The following is a 19,723-nucleotide window of genomic DNA, read 5'->3' on the forward strand; positions in this document are numbered from 1 at the left end:
TTAAAAATTCCCATATGTTCCTATTTATCAGTTACATTTTAAAGGGGACTTGTACTGCTCTGGTGGGGGCAACTGGAATTAAACATTGGTTCTTTATCTTAAATTAAGAATAGGTTTATACCAGGCGTAGTGGCTCATGACTGTAATCCCAGCACTTTGAGAAGCCGAGGCAGCAGATCACTTGAGCCCAGGAGCTGGAGACCAGCCTGGCCAACATGGTGAAACCTTGTGTCTACAGAAAATACAAAAAATTAGCCGGGCGTGGTGGGGCACACCTATAGTCTCGGCTCCCTGGGAGGCTGAGATGGGAGAATCACCTGAGCCTGTGAAGTTGAGGCTGCAGTGAGCTGTGATTGCACCACTGTACCCCAGCCTTGGTGACAGAGTTAAGGCTCTGTTCCCCCACACCCCCCAACAAGGAATAGGTTTACTCACCTCTTTCCCTTCTTACAGGCAGCCTCACATCCAGAGTCTTAAATGATGTAGCAGGAAGCAAGTGCCATCTCTGATCAGTGAAAGTAGTGCAATGACTGGGATTCTGCCTACCTGGGTTCTATGTTTGTTTGAGACAGGGTCTCACTCTGTCACCCAGACTGGAGTGCAATGGTGCTATCATAGCTCATTGCAGCCTTCATCTCCCACCTCAGCCTCTTGAGTAGCTGGGACTACAGGCGCTTGCCACCATAGCTAATAATTATATTTTTTGAGACAGAGTTTTGCTCTTGTTGCCCAGGCTGGAGTGCAGTGGCATGATCTTGGCTCTCGGCAACCTCTGCCTCCCAGGTTCAAGCAATTCTCCTGCCTCAGCCTCCTGAATAGCTGGGATTACAAGAGTGCACCACCATGCCTAGCTAATTTTTTGTATTTTTAGTGGAGACGGGGTTTCATCATGTTGGCCAGGCTGGTCTCGAACTCCTGACCTCAGGTGATCCACCTGCTTCAGCCTCCCAAAGTGCAGGGATTACAGGCGTGAGCCACCGTGCCCTGCCAGCTAATTATTTTTTGCAGAGACAGGGTCTCACTTTGTTTTCCAGGCATGTCTTGAACTCCTGGGCTCCAGCGATCCCACCCACGTTGGCCTTCCAAAGCGCTGGGATTACAGGCGTGAGTCACTGTGGCTGGCCCTACCTGGGTTCTTAATCCAACTTTGCCACTGAGTGACTTTGGGCAAATCATTTTACCAGTTCCATCCCTTTAGCACTAAGAGTCAATGATATTATAATCTTACAAATCAGTCTCCTCGGACTCAGGTAATCCTCCCACCTCAGACTCCTGATTAGCTGGGACCATAGGTGTGCACTACCACATCCAGCTAATTTTTGTAATTTTGGAAGAGGCAGTGTTTTGCCATGTTGCCCAGGCTGGTCTCAAACTCCTGGGCTCAAGCTATAGGCCTGTCTCGACCTCCCAAACTGTTGAAATTACAGACGTGAGCCATTGTGACAGGGAGAAAAAAAAAAAATATTTGTTTTATTTAACCCCACCCCTATGTGCTTCCTCTGAATTCCTAATGATAAGAATCCTCCTTTGTCTTGTTGGTAGAAATTATTAGGGTTGAATTACATTTTTTTCTTTCTGATTATGACATCAGATCTCAAGGATCATAAAGTTTAATTCACCTTGGTTCTACGGATTCGCTGATGTCAGAAGGCTGATCTGTGGTTTGAGAAAGACTGAAAAGAAACAGTTTCCAACCTCTAAACAAAACCCACACAAAAGCCTGGTGGTGGAAGCTTCTAGGTAGAGAAAATCTAGACAATGACTGGACACAGTGGGCAAATGCCTACCTTTTGGAAATACAAACTCCACAGGGAACAATTTCCACAGGGAAGTTACATTAACTGAAGGTTGTCTTAGGACAAGTCTGAATAAAGTAAATATTTCAACACCATATGTTCAGCTTTGGCAGGAGATGTAGGTGGGAAGGGAATCTCAATGTTGGGGAATGCCCATATCACACCCCAGCTGGCTATGTAATCATGAAATAAGGAGAAACACATAAATATTTGGTTAAAACACCTTTAATGATAGAGGGAAAGACACTAATATCTCCCCTGTCTGTTCTTGACATTTTACTAGGTTAGGAAGCTCTGGAGCCTACAGCTTGAGGAGAAGGCATCGTTCAAGTCAGTAAATAGCAAAACCCTCACTCTCTCCTCCTCAGAACTCCTGTTCCAAATGATCCTATGTTAAGAGTAAATACTACATCTCATTACAAGATGGAGAGGCAGGGAGGACGCCACCTGGAGCTGGTCTCCCAAAGTCTGGGACTCTTAAGAACCAGACAATGACGAAGACACAAGCCCCAGCCTACGGATAGGCAAAATGGGGAGGATAGGGGTCTTGAAAGAGGAAGATAAGGAAAATACAAGGGGCCAGGGAATAAAGGAGGCAGTTATCTAAAACTAGAAGCATACTAGTGCTAGGGAATCCCCCATGATCCCTGGTACACCTCTGCACACTACGTCACTATTAGCCCAAAAGAATATTAACGAGAATGTCCACATTCACAAGAATTTGAGGCCTTTTCCCTTATATCATGTCCCTTTCTTAGTCACATAGGTACCAGCAAGCCCTATGTTCTAGCAACATTCCTTAACTCATCATTAGTTCATCAACCATGATGACCAACAATGCTCCTTAAAGATACGAACTTCACATTTCCCAAATATCTCCTGGGAGACCTCTTGGCAAGAAATCAGCTTGTTTCCCAACTTTGAGAGGTCATCATGAATGAGAAGCTGGAGAGGTCTTGGCACACTGACCAGCCCACACCTTTACCTTAATGTGACCATCAGGGGATTTACTGGGAAAATGTTCCTATGCCCTTCCTTCATTTCTCCCTACTTCCTAGGGTTGGGTCACCAATTACTGGAGCATCTTCAGTACCGGCACCTTCTGGAGCAGGGGGAGGGAGAAGGAATGTACAGTTTGCTACTTCTTGTCTATGATGGGCTTCTCAGGCACTGCCTTGGGTGCAGGAGGCTGAAATAGGAGGGGGGCTGTCTTCTCCTTGGCTTCCCTGGATCCCATTGTTGGAGGCACCTTCCCAGCCACAGTTCCTAGGCCAAACAGCACTGGTGGGACCAGGCTTGGAGTGGTAGTGGAGGTGGAGCTGGAATTCCAGGGCTTCATGGGCAGGCCACTCGACAGGAATGCCACATACTGGTTCTAGAAAGATAGGGGACCCACACCCACCAGCTGAGCAGAAAGGTCACCCCAGAGGAGTGGCACTGGGCCCTCCACAGACAGCTGCCAGCCCTTTTGGGCTAGGCTGCAATTCCAAATGTAGGTGCTCAGGTGCACCTACCAAAGGGAAAGAGAGAGGAAAGAGGAGGGGGAAGAAGGGTCACACCAGGGAAGCTGGAGAGGGTTCCCCTTGAGAAAGCTGCAGAGAATCTATTTTCCTCAGGTACAAAGAATGAGGAGGGAAGAAAAATTCCTTAGGGGGCCATCCCCTTGTAAGCACAGTAATTTCCAAGCTCAGGGACTAGAGAAAAGCCACTAGAGACATATCATGTTAAGAACTTAGAGAAAAAGACAAAATCAGGGCTCATAACTCTGGGAGGTCCTTTTGTGAAGCTGTTTCTGCTCTGTGGGACAAAGAGCAGCAGGTACAGAAAAACAGGCTCATGGGATCGTGGGGTCATCTTTTCGGGGAAAGGGGGAGAGCCCTGTGGAGGTGATGGAAGGTGAACAGCCAGGGACTAAAGAAAGAGCAGCAATATTCTGAGGGCCATGGGGGGCAAAGGGCTGTACCTGGTGGTGTGCCAGAAGCATATGCTTCTTGAGGGTAGCCCTCTCAAGAAAGCCCTGCCTGCAGAAAACACAAGTGAAGAGCGGCCCCTCCTTGGGGTGGGTCTTCTGATGCTCCTCCAGAGCTGCCTGGGAGGGAAAGGCCTGGCCACACACTTCGCAGGCCTTTCTGCTGCTGCTCTCTCCTGGCTCCTTTCTCATTGCCTCCTGCAGGCTCAGCTCCTCTACCAAGGTCACGCTGGTACCTTCCCCTTCTGGGGTGAGTGCTGATGCTGGACTTGAGCTTCTCTCCAGTTTGCCCCCCTCTTCCTTGCCTCTGAAGACATCACTGCTTCCCTGCTCTATTGGCTGAGGCTGATCCAGGCTGTCAGGTGGTGGTGGTGGTGGCAAAGACGACTGTTGAGTAGCTTTCTCATTACTGTCCATCTCCTTCCCAGCTGTGGCTGCTGCTGCCACTGTCCCCACCTCCTCCTCTGCCCCAGATGCCTCTTCTGAATCACCTCTCACTGATATTGCCTTCTCACCTCCACTCTCTGAGCCTCTCCCTGCCAGGGAATCTTCATCAGTCACATCTTCCTCTTCTTCCTCATCCTCCTCTTCCTCCTCCTCAGACAACTCCTCTTCCGGTGATGGCTGCTGGGACTGCTGCTGGGGGAAACTCCCTGCCCCGGAGACTGTAGATTGCTCGGAGCCATTCTCCTGAGCAGCTCCTCCACCTTCAGGGAGTGCAGTACCACCATTGGGGATCTGGCCCCCCAGGTGCATCCGGACATGCTGCTGCAGAGTGACAGCATTGGTGAACTTCTTCTGGCAGATGGGGCAGGAGTTCTGTGCCCGGGCAGCTGGACTGGCCTTGTGGCCCACGAAATGTGCGCGCAGATTACCTCTGGTGGAGAAGGCTCTGCCACACACTTTGCATTTGAAGGGCCTCTCACCTCCATGTTGGCCATAATGAAGGCGTAGGGCCCGAGGACAGCTAAGCACCCGGAGACAGATGACACACTGGTTAGGTCCAGAAGAGGCTGAGGATGAAGGCGCAGGGGCAGAGGTGGTGGGGGCTCCTGAGGCAGTTGAGGTCACTGCCACAGCTCCTTGGCGGTCAATCTTTTCTACCAGTTGCTGCAGCTTTGATGTCTCAGAGGGTGAGGCCCCCAAGGGCTCTAGCACATAGGGGAAGGGGAAGCTGCCAGTGGACTTGAAGTGGTTGGTAAGCAGTGCCCAGCTTGGTAGTGAAGTCACCAACTTACTTAGCTGCATGCGAGTTGCCGTGCTACTTTCTGCCACTCCACTGATGGCTGAGCCCTCACTCCCTGGGGGGGTGTTTTCATCAGCTTTATTCTTGGGTTCCACTGCTTTCATGAGCACAAACTTATTGAAAGCAGGGAGTCCTGGAGCCGTGGCTGTGCCTGCACTGGTGGAGAGCAGAGTCAGGCTTTCTGTGGCACTGAGTGCTGTGGTGGAGGCCACCAGAGGCTTGCGCTCAACCCCTCCACCTGGAGTGGCTGCCTCCTCCTCGGCCTTCTCTGGTGGCACGGACATACCATAAGGCAAGCCACTGCTGGTAATGACGTAGTCTAGGTGCTCTGGTACTGGGTGTGGGTTCATCTGCACATGTGGGTATTTCTCACGATGCCGGTGGAAATGCACTTTGAGGTTGCCACGGGTGGTAAAGCGGTTTCCACAGACATTGCACTTATAGGGCCTCTCACCCGTGTGGGAACGAAGGTGGATCTGCAGGGCACTGTCACTGCCAAATACTTTGGCACAGAAGCGGCATTTGTGCCTTCCACCAGGCTTCTCCAAGGGACCCATCACTTCTCCGTAGCTCAGCTCACCACTTCCATTCTTTGGCTTCAGGAGCCCTGGGGAGGCAGCGGCCTCAAGGCCTCGGGCTGCCCCAAGACACTGTGCTGCCAGTAGTCCCGTGGTACTTGGGAATGCCAGATGAGGTGAGGCAATCAGCTGATCTGTGCTGCCTGGCAAGGCTGGGGAAGGGGCAGGGGTGGGTTTGTGGCTTCGCCCAACCCCTCCAGCAGAGAAAGGATGCTGTGACCCCAGTGGGTGGTAAAGGTGGAAGAAGGCCTGCTTGGGCGTTTCTGCCCCTGAAGAGGAAGAGGAGGAGGAGGAGGAGGAAGATGCCAGTGTCTTGCTGGTTTGGACAGGCTTGATGGGGCTGAAGAGGGGTAGTAGGGGCTTGGTGGAAGAGGCAGTCCCTGTCCCAGGTAGCTCTGAGGGACTGGCAGGGGCACCCACCGTCTGGCCTAAGGAGCCAAGCAACAGCACCTGCCTGCAGATTTGCTCAGTCATCTGCATCTGATGGATCTGCCGCTGCTGCAGCACCCGTAGCTCTTCCAAGATCAGGGGGATATTCAAGTGGCCACTGCCTACACCTGGGGGCGGAGGGGGTGGTGGAGGAGGAGGGGGTGCAGGGGTCGATTCTGGAGGTAATGGGGTTGCTCCCAGCTTGGGACTGGCCAAGATCAGGCCCCCACCTCCCCCAGCCGCTGTACCTGTGGCAGCGACCAGGAAATGCCCCGAAGACTCCTCTCCTCTCCTCTCTGGGCCCCAGGTGGGATCCGTGGGCACGGAGGACCCAGAATCTGGGGGGTTGCTATGCTCTGTGTCCATGACCTGAGGATTATTGTGACCCTCAGGCCGGGGTTCAGAGGAGGCCGAAGAGTTGTTGGGGTTCTCCTGGCCCCCAATTATCACCATTACAGGAGGGTCAGTAGAACATGCGTTCTGGTGGGCGAGGAATTCAGTTGGGTCAGTGAATTGTGCGCAGCACTTGGCACAGACTTGGGGGTGATCCTCCTCGCTAGCATCACCTGGGGAGAAGACAAGGAGAGAGAGCGTGGGTGGCGCAGTTGGGTTGGGTATACCGAGGCTCTAATTAACAAGGAGGCCAGTAACCGCTAGTTGGGGGTGGGGAGATGAGCTCACCATCAGGGCCATGCAGAAGTCTAGAGCTCAGGCCTGATCAGTGTGGACAGGAGACAACCCGGCATGGGGCAGGGGGGTGGGGAGGGGGGCACGAGCATGCTACTCCCCTCCTCAGTCACCCTCCCTTCCCCAGGCCACAAGCGAGTTCACGGAATAGGTGTGGGGACAGGAGCCTACGCAGAGAATCATGCATTTTCTCCCGCCCACCGAAAGTCTTCGCCGCCTCTGCGCATCCCCCTCCGCCCCCACCCCTGCTCAGCCCAACCGACCCTACCGCACCTCCGAGCTCTGCCGGCTCCCCGCAGGGCACCCCGAGACGAGAGCTCCTCCCGGATTCGTGCGCCATGGTTGTGGGGGAAGTGGAAGGCCAGGTAGGGTGGGAGACAATGGATACTGGGATTGAGGAAGGCGGCGGTGGCCGCTGGGTCTGCGGCAGCCTCTGCACCCAGCGGCCCAGACTGCGGAGATGGAGATCGGCAGCGGCGGGGGCAGGGAGCAGCGGCGGAGGGGGAGGGGAGCGAGGAGGCGGGGAGGAGCTGGAGCGAGAAAGCGGGGAGAGGGGAGATCTGGGAGGAGCTGATGAGGAGGGGAGTTTATGGGGAGGAGCTGCTGGGGAGGGAGGCGGGAGCTAGAGGAGGCGGGAGAAGGGAGCGCCAGCGGGGGCGTGGGGGCGGGAGCTCAGAGCTCCGGAGAGTTTCCGGAGGCGCAGTGACAGGTGCTGTGAAGCACTGCGGGGGTCCACCTTTCCCGGTCCCTGGCCGGCTCCCCCCATCTGCAGATGCCTTTGCCCAGGCCTACCCTCCTCCCCCCGCCCTCCCCTCCTAAGCTCTAGGGGCACAGTGGGAAACTTAGCCCTGCTCAATGGAGCAAGGCGATAGGCTTCTCTTATTTTTCTTTGGATAAAGGATCCGCTGAGCTTGGAAAACGTGGATTCCAGAGAGGGTCGTCTGATCTCCTCAGAGGTCTGAGGGCCAGAAGAAGAGGGGGAGCTCAGAACATCCACTCCTCACCAGCACAGACACCCCAAAATATTCGAAGTTTTGTCTCGTCTTTCTCACTTCCATTCCCACCCTACCCCCATCCCTCTCCACAAAAGAAGTTTCTCAGGGTGGGCGGCTGCAAGGTAGGATTTCCAAGGAAGTCATTTCGGGACTCTCTGCGGAACACGAAGCCCCTTTACTCCCCGCCCCTCCTCCCCCAGAATAATAGCTGAATGCAGGTTACTCCGCAGATCGCTCAGCCTACACAACACCTAATTTATAGAGTCCATGCTTATTTAATAAGCCATCTCCTATTTAGTACCCTCTTCCTCCTGTATTCTCCTCTTGCAACATTCCTCACACCGTCACTATTAAAGACAGTGGGTTTGGGGAGACGCTAGCCTGCAGAGGCCTAGGGAGGCCCACCCAGCTCTAACCTGGGGGGAGGGGAGCCCTCTTTAAACAATGCGGTAGGAGCTACCAGGCAGCCCTCAGTGTCTAAAGCCCTTTCAGCCCCAGCCTGATTTGAATGCTTAGAAATAGCTAACACCTGCTCACCATCACAGAGGCAGCCTCCTATTCAGACAGGATAAGTAAGAATAAAATGCTTCCTGGACCAGGTATTCTGGCATTCTCTTTTTTACCTTGAAATGAATCTTAAAATGCTTCCCACTTCCTAAAATACTTTCTCTTACATGCAGGAAGTGACCACAAGTCGTTGGTTTTGTGGTTTCCCTGGGCATCAGTAAACCTAAATTGTTTTAATCCCAGTTCTATTCTTGCCTCACTGATAAATTGAGACATGGTGGTCAGTCACACCATGTTATACCACCGTTTCACTCTTCATGAAGTGGTAATAATGTAGCTGCAGTATCTTACTCAGAAAAATATTGTGGGGACAAAAATTGAAAAATTTGACAATATTAATGTGTAAACCAGGTATGGTGATGCACACTTGTAGCCCCAGCTGCTTGGGAGGCTGAGGCAGGAGAACTTTAGTCCAGGAGTTTGAGGCTGCAGTGAGCTATGATCACACCTGTGAATAACCACTGCCCTCCAGCTTCGGCAACATAGTGAGGCCCCATTACTTTAAAAAAAAAAAAAAAAAAAAAAAAGCCGGGCACGGTGGCTCACTGTAATCCCAGCACTTTGGGAGGACAAGGTGGGCAGATCACGAGGTCAGGAGTTCGAGACCAGCATGGCCAACATGTTGAAACCCTGTCTCTACTAAAAATACAAAAATTAGCTGGGCATGGTGGTACACGCCTTTAATACCAGCTACTGGGGCGGCTGAGCCAGGAGAATGGCTTGAACCCAGGAGATGGAGGTTGCGGTGAGCCAAGATCGTGGCATTGCACTCCAGCCTGGGCAACAAGAGTGAAACTCCGTCTCAAAAAAAAAAAAAAAAGTCTAAAAAAATGAATATGTACATGTGAGATTTTTAAAGTTTGGGGAGTCCTGAATTTTATCAATGAGATAATTTACATTGTCAGTAGCAAAATAATCGAAGTAACCTTAAATACACATATACTAAAATTAGATCTGTTTTCCATGTTGTTTATTAATCTTATTAATTTCTGAGGTAAGATATTGGCTAATATCAGTGGCATATTTCAAAGGTAGGAAGTCTTTTATTGCAGGGGCTGGGGGAGCTGAAACAACCTATTTAAAATATTAGTAACATCCACTTTACTTCTCAACATAAATTTTGCCTGTGTTTTTAAACTTAAAACGTCGTACTGAATTACATTTTGAAACTTCAGATAATAAGGCTCTTAGCATTGTGAATCATAATTCTGAAATGGATGGGTTCTGTGCTTCCAGGCCTGGACTTACAAATGAGGGAGGCGGGTTCTATTTCAGTTTATGACAAGTCACAGTTTTGTGCAATGTGGTTTATTTTTACAGATAAGGAAGCTGAAGCTTGGAGAGGTTAAGTGACTTTTCCAACTTCACACAGTAATTCAGTGAAGCAAGCATTCAGAATTTTGACTCCTGTCCAGTGCTTTCTCAAGCACATCAACATTGTATGGCTTCCCTAATGCTAGAGAAAGGGCCCTGTGTGGCTTCTACCTGCCATTTGCTCCCTGGCCTTAATCAGGGAGAGGGAATCAGATGGAGGCTTTCTACTGAGCATTTGTTAATTAGCATTGAACATTTGATATCCAGTTGCTGTTTTGTCAAGTCTTCTGACGAGAAAAGAAATCCTTTTCTTTTCATCTCCTGGGAAACACTGTCCCTTTTTTTGCTCTTTAATGAAATGTGCTTTCTGATGCGTAATTTGATCTAAGCTCTTCTTTAAGGTAAATTTAGTCCCTGGTGAAAGGTGACTGGATCAACAGCCACCTGTAAGAGGAACCCTCCATTTCTCAGTACTTTGCACTCACTGCCCATCCTGAAAAGGGGGGCAGGATTCTTACACAAACATGAATGAAGTCACAAATGCAGGAATAAACTAAACTGGTAATGGTGTCCCTAGATAGCAGATAAGGTGAGGTAAGCTATCTCCGGTCAAATGCAAAGTCTGGGGTGGGACTAAGACCTGGACAAGCTTGTTTAAACTTACAGACAGCTGAAATGACAAAGAAAAGGGAAACCAGGTGGCTTCCCCTCTAAACCTAGTGTCCCATCAGATTGCTTCTTTAGGCTTCAGAGAGAACTGTTGGGGAGAACAAAGAGAAAAATAGGTGGGTCGTATGTAGCAGGGTGATACATTTGAACAGTGGTTTTCAAATTTTGCTGCCCATTAGGATTACCAGAAGAGAGTTTTAAAATTTTTATGTTTAGGTGCAGTGGTCTGTTCCTTGTAGTCCCAGCTACTCTGGAGGCTGAGGTGGGAGGATCACTTGAGCTCAAGGGTTTGAGACTCCATCTCAAAATCTCAAAAAAAAAAAGAAAAAAAAAGAGAAAAGAAAGTTTAGGCACAGTGGGTAGCTCATGCCTATAATCCTAGCACTTTTGGAGGCCAAGGCAGGAGGAGTGCTTGAGGCCAGGAATTTGAGACCAGCCTGCATAACACAGTGAGACCCCCATCTCTGCAAAATCAACCAACCAACCAAACTTAAAAAAAATCCCTATGTCCAGGCCACATCCCAGGCTAATTAATTCATAATCCCTGAGGATAGAATCCAGGCATTAGTTTTATAAAGCTCCTCAGGTGATTCCAATAATAATACAAAGATGGTGACACAATGATGAGACCCACATAGAGGACTGCCCTTTCTATCACACCTTCCACCCTTCCACCCTGCTCCTGACAAATCTTACCTGAGCTAAACGTGGCCACAATTGGGACACAGACAAAATGAACTCTCAATGCTAAACCTTCCCATCAGTTCCCCTCCCTACAGTGCCCACAACCACACATTAGCTTCCTTGCGTCCTTTCCCAGTGAAAAATCTGCTTCCATGAATAGAATTTGGTATAATTTACACCTTACTGTAAGTTTAAGTGATTGCATTTCTTTCCCAGGTATGGGTATCTTGAAGCATATTTTTTTCTTTTTTAATTGATATTTGAGCCATATTTCTTTTTCTTTTTGAGACGGAGTTTTGCTCTTGTTGCCCAGGCTGGAGTGCAATGTCGCGATCTCGGCTCACAGCAACCTGCACCTCCCAGGTTCAAGCGATTCTCCTGCCTCAGCCTTCCCAAGTAGCTGGGATTATAGGCATGTGCCACCAAGCCCGGCTAATTTTGTATTTTTAGGAGAGATGGGGTTACTCCATGTGGGTCAGGCTGGTCTCAAACTCCCGACCTCAGGTGATCCACCCACCTCGGCCTCCCAAAGTGCTGGGATTACAGGCGTGAGCCACCACGCCCGGCCACCATGTTTCTAATTGTAAGGTGAAAGGCTATGTTCTACAGAGTTCAAGCATCATCTACCCATTAAGGCTGGAGTGCAGTGGTACAATCATAGCTCACTGCAGACTGTACCTCCCAGGCTTAGGTGATCCTCTCACCTCAGCTTCCTGAATAGCTGGGACTACAGGCATGCACAATCATGCCCAGCTACTTAAAAATTTTTATTCTGTAGAGATGAGGTTTCACTATGTTGCCCAGGCTCTCTGGAATACCTGGGCTAGAGGGATCCTCCTACCTTGTCCCCACAAAGTGCTGAGAGTACGGATGTAAGCCACTGCCTCTGGCCCACTTACTTATTATTGACACTGAACAATGCTAATTGGTAGCTTCCATAATTATGAATTGATTCTGTAACTATTACTACTGACTACTTCTTGGGGAAATATCTCATCTTCTCCTCCTTACTCTCTCCTAAACGTAGACACATAATAATCCTTTGCAACCCAGACCTACTAATGTAACTATGGCCTGTGTAACACAATAGACTAACAGGCACAATGATTGGTACACCTGGTGCTAAGTGAGAAAAATATATTTGTTTCCAGAACAGGAATATCTTAGATCAAACATAAGAATGTTCTTTTAATGAAAATTTCTTTGACATCAAAGGACTCAACACTTAACATGGAATTCATACCATTTCGGAGCTGGGACTTCAGAGATCTGACACTCTCATTGTCATTGTGCACAGTGATTCAGACCTGAGTTAAAGTCCCAGCTCTAGAAAATTCTAATCTTTGTGATCTTGGGAAAATTTCTTAATCTCTCCCAGAGTTTGATTTCGCTCTTATTTTTTTTTGAGACAGAGTTTCACTCTTGTTGCCCAGGCTGGAGTGCAGTGGCGAGATCTCGGCTCACCGCAACCTCCGCCTCCCAGGTTCAAGCAATTCTCCTGCCTCACCCTCCCTAGTAGCTGGGATTGCAGGCATGTGCCACCATGCCCAGCTAATTTTGTATTTTTTTTAGTAGAGATGGGGTTTCTTCATATTGGTCAGGCTGGTCTCGAACTCCCGACCTCAGGTGATCTGCCCACCTCGGCCTCCCAAATTGCTGGATTACAGGGATGAGCCACCGCGCTTGGCCAGCTTTTTTTTTTTTTTTTTTTGAGACAGAGTCTTGCTCTGTCGCCCAGGCTGGAGTGCAATGGCGTGATCTCGGCTCACTGCAATCACCGCCTCCTGGGTTCAAACGATTCTCCTGCCTCAGCCTCCCAAGTAGCTGGGATTACAGGTGTGCGCCATCACACCCAGCTAATTTTTGTATTTTTAGTAGAGACGAGGTTTCACCTTGTTGGCCAGGCTGGTCTTGAACTCCTGACCTCAAGTGATTTGCCCACCTCAGCCTCCCAAAGTGCTGGAATTACAGGCATGAGCTGCTGTGCCTGGCTGATTTCTCTCCTTTAAAATGAGGGTACTGCCGTACAAAGGAAGGAAATTCTGATACATGCTACATGAATGAACTTTGAAAACATTATGCTCTCAGACAAATTTGACTTTAATTGAGAAAAAAAGAGAAAACATACTAAGTGCAATAAAGCAGACACAAAAGGACAAATATTGTATGATTCCATTAGTATGAGGTACCCAAATATTATATGAGTCCATTAATATGAAATTTGGCAAGTTCACACATACAGAAAGCAGAGTAGAGGCTAATAGGGCTGAGGGAATGGGAGAATGAGGATTTATCGTTTAACGGTTACAGAGTTTCTGTTTGATGATGAAAAAGATATTGAAACAGCAGTAATGGTTACATAACATAGTGAATGTACTTAATGCCACTGAATTGTACACTTAAAAATGGTCAAAATGGTAAATTTTATTACACATATTTTACTACAATAAAAAAATTTTAGCCGGGTGTGGTGGCATGCACCTGTAATCCCAGCTGTTCAGGAGGCTGAGGCAGGAGAATCTCTTGAACCCTGGAGGTGGAGGTTTCAGTGAGCCGAGACGTGCCACTGCACTCCAGCCTGGGCAACAGAGTAGGACTTGGTCTCAAAAAAAGAAAAAATTTGTCTTTGTAATAATAAGGGAGTTGGGGCTGGGTGTGGTGGCTCAAGCCTGTAATCCCAGCACTTTGGGAGGCTGAGGTGGGTGGATCACGAGGTCAGGAGATCGAGACCATCCTGGCTAACACAGTGAAACCCTGTCTCTACTAAAAATACAAAAAATTAGCCAGGCGTGGTGGTGGGCGCCTGTAGTCGCAGCTACTTGGGAGGCTGAGGCAGGAGAATGGCGTGAACCCTGGAGGCGGAGCTTGCAGTGAGCCAAGATCACACCACTGCACTCCAGCCTGGGCGGCAGAGCGAGACTCCGTCTCAAAAAAATATAAATAAAATAATAATAATAACGGAGTTGGGAGGAAAAAGAGGAAATGCAAAAAGGGCCTAGCACAGTACCTGAATGCTCCACAAATATTAGCCATGGGTGTTAGTTATTATTTGAATGTCAAAAGCTGAATGAAGCCCTGGGGAAAGAAAGCTATGTGCTGAAGGTCACATAGCTTCAAGGTCCACACTATATTGAAAACCAAGTTTTCTGTTTTCTTATCTAGTACTCTGTAACACCAGGACTGAGATGCTCTCTATTCCAAAATGTGTTTTTTTCTGATCTGGGAATACCTAGGTTGAGTGGCCCAGGGATCAATAACCTGAGAGATGAGGCTCTCTACTTCCAAATGTAAACAGAGCCCCCAAAACTCTACCTTTGCCTTCTTTCCCCTCTTGCTGTTCTTGCTGTCTGCCAGCTTCCATCTAAAGTACTCCCCTCTCTCCCTCTAGATCTGTTTGGCTGCTGTCCTGGTTTCTCCTTCTCACTAAATATCTGGGTTTCTGATCGTTTCCTTTATTTCCCAGATGTACTGGTTTGCATTTTTCCCCCAGTCACATCCTTTGTGTTCTCTAATCCAGATTTCTAGACTCTATAGGGGAGAGAGAAGGGTTTTTTTTCCTCTCTAGAGTTTTTAAGTGAAATAGAGTATTTCCTGCCCATCACTTATATGCAATAACTATTCTGTTAGGTTTTGATGCTCTGGTCAGGGAAGCTGAGCAAAAACGGCTGGAAAACAGATTTTTCAGACTGTTTCTTGGTGATGTCTTAGGTCACTGCAGAATTTTGGCTTTTCAAATGTGTAACAAAGGCTCAGCATTTGCGTGTTGTATATGGCACATATTGCTTAAAAGAAGGCAAAAGGCTCCTGGAAACATTACTGGCACCCTAGACTACTGACTAAATGTCTTCTGATACTCATGATGATATCCATAATTTCACAGGTACACCAAAGGATACATGTGCCCCTAAATAAGAGCCCTTCCTACCTAACTGTGGAGCAGGCTTTGGGGTAGAAGGAAGTCAGATGCCTGAAGATCACATAAGTGAATAGAAACCCTGTCTATAAAAAATTAGGGAAAAGGAGAGCTCTCATTCTGTTTTGCAGAATGGATGCTGCCCCATTCATGATTAAGAAAATTTATTAATTTAAAAGAAAACCAGAAAATGTGAAATTTATATATTATAAGCTTATCAGATCAAGGAGGAATTTTAGATATGATCAAACAGAGCCACCTCCTTTTGCAGATGAGGCCCAATGACATCCAGATCATAAGTAGCCTAGGATCTTTCACTCCAGGAGAATTCTGATGAGAAAACCCTTAGGCTTTCTTAAGGTAGATCTTAACAGAGGGTACTACTGCTTCCTTGCTCCTTACGTTTGTTTCTGCCTTTCATAGCTCAAAGGCAAATTTTCATCAAAAATGTGTTGATGCCATTGGGTTTAAACCTTTACTGTTTCTATGGGGATAGCTTTGTAGCAGCATTACCATGCCCCCAAGTGGAAGCTATATCTTAAAGGGCTTGAAAATCCATTCAGGACAGCTGCTAAAGATAGCTTTTGACTCCCTCACAGAAGATTTTTCCTCAGCTATGATATGGGGAATGGGTGAGCAGATGGGAGAAGCAGGAAGACGAGGAGAGAATGCTTCTTGGGGGTTTGGAGGGTGTTCAGCATAGTTCCACAATCAAACCAGCAGGAGAGCAGAACTGTGAGGCAACTCTGGGGAAGAGTTGAGGCTCTAGGGGAAGTCTCCTGTAGAGCACAAGCAGGAAACATCCGGCCTATAGCAGCATTAAGAAGGGCTAATGTGTCTCAGGAGGGAAGGATGCCATCACCATAGAACCTCTAAATATGGGCACAGTAGGATCCCAGAAAAGCAGTGATTCAGGGAGGATGTGTTCTGCCCAAATCATAATATGTCTGTTAAGGTTATTTTGTAGCACATGGAGCACTGATTTGACCTCAGGTTTTTGTTTTTTAACAGGTGGAAAGGCAAGTTTAATCTATAATTTTAATCGCCACCAATACACTCTCTTAGAGCTTTTCATGACACATGTCTCATAAAGAAATGCTGATGGCCGGGCGCGGCGGCTCACACCTGTAATCCCAGCACTTTGGGAGGCCAAGGCGGGTGGATTACGAGGTCAGGAGATCCAGACTGTCCTGGCTAACACGGTGAAACCCCGTCTCTACTAAAAATACAAAAAATTAGCCGGGCATGGTGGCAGGCATCTGTAGTCCCACCTACTCAGGAGGCTGAGGCAGGGGAATGGCGTGAACCCGGGAGGTGGAGCGGGCAGTGAGCCAAGATTGCACCACTGCACTCCAGCCTGGGCAACAGAGCGAGACTCTCTCTCAAAAAAAAAAAAAGAAAAGAAAAGAAAAAAAAGCCAAGAGGTTCCTGAGTTTTAATCATACTACAGCACTTGCAGGAAGTGTCTCTGCATTCACATATAATGATAATAATGATATTCACACATATTAAGCACTTATTTATGCTAGGTACTTTACTACATGTATTAAGCACTTATTTATGCTAGGTATTGTTCCAAGGGTTTTACACATATTAACTCATTTAGATTTTCACAACAACCTAATGAGGTAGCTAGTATACACATCTTTATTTTACAGGTGAGGAAGCTGAAGCATAGAGAGGCAAAATAAACCAGCCAAGGTCACATAGCTAACCAAGTGGTGGAGCTGGGATTTGTCTAAAAGTCTGGTTTCAGAACCCTTGTGCTTAATCCTATACTATACTGTTGGGTGTATCAACTGCATGCTAAACAGTTGCCTCTCTGGAGCCAGAACTTCCAGACTTTCAGTCTGCACATATGGAGCCATACCACTGACAAGTATGTCCAAAACTTCTTTGATCCTAAGAATTACCTGGACACTTGCAAAATATATAGATTCCTATACCCTGGCTCAGATGTACTCACAATCAGGCAAGTTTTTAAAACCCAGGTTTAGTGGAGTGAGCACCACCAGCTCTGAGCATTAGGAAATTTAAGTTTTTGTCCTGATTTTGCCTGTCTCTCAGACTCTGAGCAATTTCACTCTTCAATTCCCTGCTTGCTCTACTGTCTGTCTGTCACTTAACGGAATGTTACAAGAATACATACAATTTTTTCCCCCTCATAAGGGACACCTGTTGCTTCAAAAACACGGTATCCTCATAAAATGATATGCATGTAGTAACAGGTGTGTTTTCTTGCACTTTTTTTTTTTTTTTTTTGCTTTGCTTTCCTTGAAGCACAAACCTAAGCCCCTCATCCAGTTCTAGCCTTCAGCTGTCCTCCAGGTGACACGCATACACACCCCAAACCAGGCTGCATTCTGACCGACCTTAGCTCTCTCCCTCTGGGAGCTCTGATCGGCTCTCAGTTCAACCCAACAATGAGAAACTTTTTTCTCGTCTCCCTCAGGGGAGCCTTCACGTTTATCCAATTCATTCTCTTGCAACCCAACTCTCCAGAAAGAAAAGGGGGGAAAATCCCACCCCTAAGAGAAGGTCTTCAGGTCTGAGGACGTTACTTAGCAACGGCACAAAGACCAGTGAGCAAAGGGAGACCTGAGGAGAAAACTCTTGGGTGGGGAGACAGAGCCAGTTTGAAAACTCCATTTCATCCAGAGAAAAACAAGGAAAACACAAACAGAATCAATCCCAAGTAACAAGCGGGGCTTCTCCCCAGCGCAGGTCATCTCTTACTCCCTGCATCTCAACTCCTTCAAACCCCCAGTGACCAAGTCCGCCCCCGCCTGGTTTCGCCCATGGCCCGAGTGCCCTCCCCTTGCCCTGGCCTGACCCACACAGGCTTGGACTTAGGGGCCCCCACCCCTCCCCAGGCACCCACCGTTCTCAGACGCGCTGGGACCTTCGCAGTCCGAGATTAACTGTTGGGGTTTCCGCTGCTTTCGCCGAGACATTCTCGGGTAGAGAGTTGGGAGAGGGAGGGGCAACGCTCACTTAGTCTTAACCGGGGTGACCTGGTCTTGTCTCCCCCTTGGGTCCGAAGCCAATTGATGCCTCTCCCCCAGCGCAAATCACTGTGAAGCAGAGATGTTCTTCTTTCCCAGAGACAGACAGACTCTCTCTCTCTCTGATTCTCTGTTCTTGACTCTCTCTCTCTTTCTCTCTCAATCTTTGCAAGTCTTTAAAGGGGAGACGCCCCTTTTTTTCTTCAGCTTCTTCCCTACGCTTCTGCAGCTCCCATTGTAAAAGCAAAAATCCTAATCTTTCCGCACACTCTTTTCTTTTGTACTGCAGAGGAAAGGATTTAACCCTCTCCTCCCTGCAAGGGCTCTGGGCCTCTCCCTGTGCTGTCTGTTCAGAAACTGTCCCTGGCTTGTTTTTCTAACTCTTCTTCCAAGATCTTCACTGTGCTTTTCGGGTCTGTCATATTTCTATGCCCCTCTGATAATGTAGCTGCTTCTAGGGTATAAACTGAAATAAGAACCTTCTGATATGTCCTGATTATGAGTAATATATGTATAGCTCTTTATAATTTATAGAATATTTTCATTTGTAACGTGTTTTGAATATTATAACTCTGAGATGAACACAGTAGGCTTTACTACTACTATTTATAGCTGAGTCCCTTTATAGATGAATCAAAAGGCCCAGTGAGGTTAAGTAACTTCTCCAAATTTGCACAGCTATGATGTATCAGACACAGGCCTGGAATCCAGGTGCATCTGACAGTAGCCTAACATTGTTTCCTCTATATCAGTAAAGACACAATATGCCACCAAACTGCTATCATGAAAAAAAAAAAAAGTGATTGATCTCAAGGAATCTCATTTAAAATAGCCATGGCTGGGCGCGGTGGCTCACACCTGTAATCCCAGCACTTTGGGAGGCCAAGGTGGGCAGATCATGAGGTCAAGAGCTGGAGACCATCCTGGCCAACATGGTGAAACCCCATCTCTACTAAAACCACAAAAATTAGGCTGAGCATGGTGGCTCATGCTTGTAATCCCAGCACATTGGGAGGCCAAGGCGGGCAGATCACCTGAGGTCAGGAGTTCGAGACCAGCCTGACCAACATGTTGAAACCCCGTCTCTACTAAAAATACAAAAATTAGCTGGGCGTAGTGGTGGGTGCCTGTAATCCCAACTACTCCAGAGGCTGAGGCAGGAGAATCACTTGAACCTGGGAGGCAGTGGTGGCAGTGAGCCGAGATCGTGCCATTGCACTCCAGCCTGTGTGACAGAGCAAGACTCCATCTCAAAAAAAAAAAAAAAAAAAGGAATCCCTCCATCTCCACAATACACTGTTTGGCAACAACCAGGTATCTCCTGCTCAGCCTGTACGCTGAGGGTGATTCATTTATTTTTCTTTAACTTCTGGCTGCGGTGTTCCTACCTATATTTAAGTACTACTGAGATACTGGGCATAGAATATTCTGGATATGCCCTGTCTTCTGGCAATAATGCCTGGGCCCCTTTCTTTTAGCATGATTTCTATTTTATTCTTCTAGCTGAGATAGCATCTGAAACACCATTAGTTGGAAAAGTGGGAAGTATTTCCCCTTTTAGGGTTAGTAATGTAAATCTCTGATGGCTTTATCTTCAGAGAACAGCAAAATAAAGCTCACTCACAGGTTTGGGTGCAAATTTGAAGGTTTATGCATTTCTTCCCTTACACAATTTCAAGCTAGTTTGGCAATACTAAGAAAGGAAAAGGGAGACAGCAGATGGCAGGGGGTGCTGCTAGTGATAATTGAAGCAGGTATCCACATTACATCTGAAGAGTTTTGGAAAATGCTCTCATCTTTGGAGTTCACTGAATCTCCATTTTTTTTCCCAGTCCTTTGGTGTCAGGGCCCTGGGTGGCTTTCTCAGGTCT

At 47.8% G+C, this 19,723-nt stretch overlaps 2 protein-coding genes across 3 annotated transcripts in view; both read right to left on the minus strand.

Annotated features, from left to right (window-relative positions):
• Positions 1 to 2,005: 2,005 nt before the first annotated feature.
• SALL2 (spalt like transcription factor 2) lies at positions 2,006 to 18,076 on the minus strand. Of its 2 annotated transcripts, none has more exons than XM_054449104.2 (2): positions 17,729 to 18,076; positions 2,006 to 6,584 (listed from the first exon to the last, which is right to left on the minus strand). In XM_054449104.2, the coding sequence occupies exons 1-2, from the start codon at positions 17,799 to 17,801 to the stop codon at positions 3,631 to 3,633; spliced, it is 3,027 nt and encodes a 1,008-aa protein (XP_054305079.1). In that variant the 5' UTR covers positions 17,802 to 18,076; the 3' UTR covers positions 2,006 to 3,630. The 2 variants fall into 2 exon arrangements, with proteins under 2 accessions (XP_054305079.1, XP_054305080.1); XM_054449105.2 differs by lacking the exon at positions 17,729 to 18,076 and adding an exon at positions 6,979 to 7,281.
• LOC129012937 (olfactory receptor 10G3) overlaps positions 9,384 to 19,723 on the minus strand; it is a 48,238-nt gene continuing 37,898 nt past the window's right edge. Inside the window, exon 2 of the mRNA XM_054449108.2 lies at positions 9,384 to 10,338. Coding sequence (XP_054305083.2) covers positions 10,309 to 10,338 — 30 coding nt within the window. The 3' untranslated portion in view covers positions 9,384 to 10,308. The remainder of the gene's footprint in view (positions 10,339 to 19,723) is intronic.

Source organism: Pongo pygmaeus, chromosome 15, assembly GCF_028885625.2.
Source record: "Pongo pygmaeus isolate AG05252 chromosome 15, NHGRI_mPonPyg2-v2.0_pri, whole genome shotgun sequence".
NCBI lineage: Eukaryota > Metazoa > Chordata > Mammalia > Primates > Hominidae > Pongo > Pongo pygmaeus.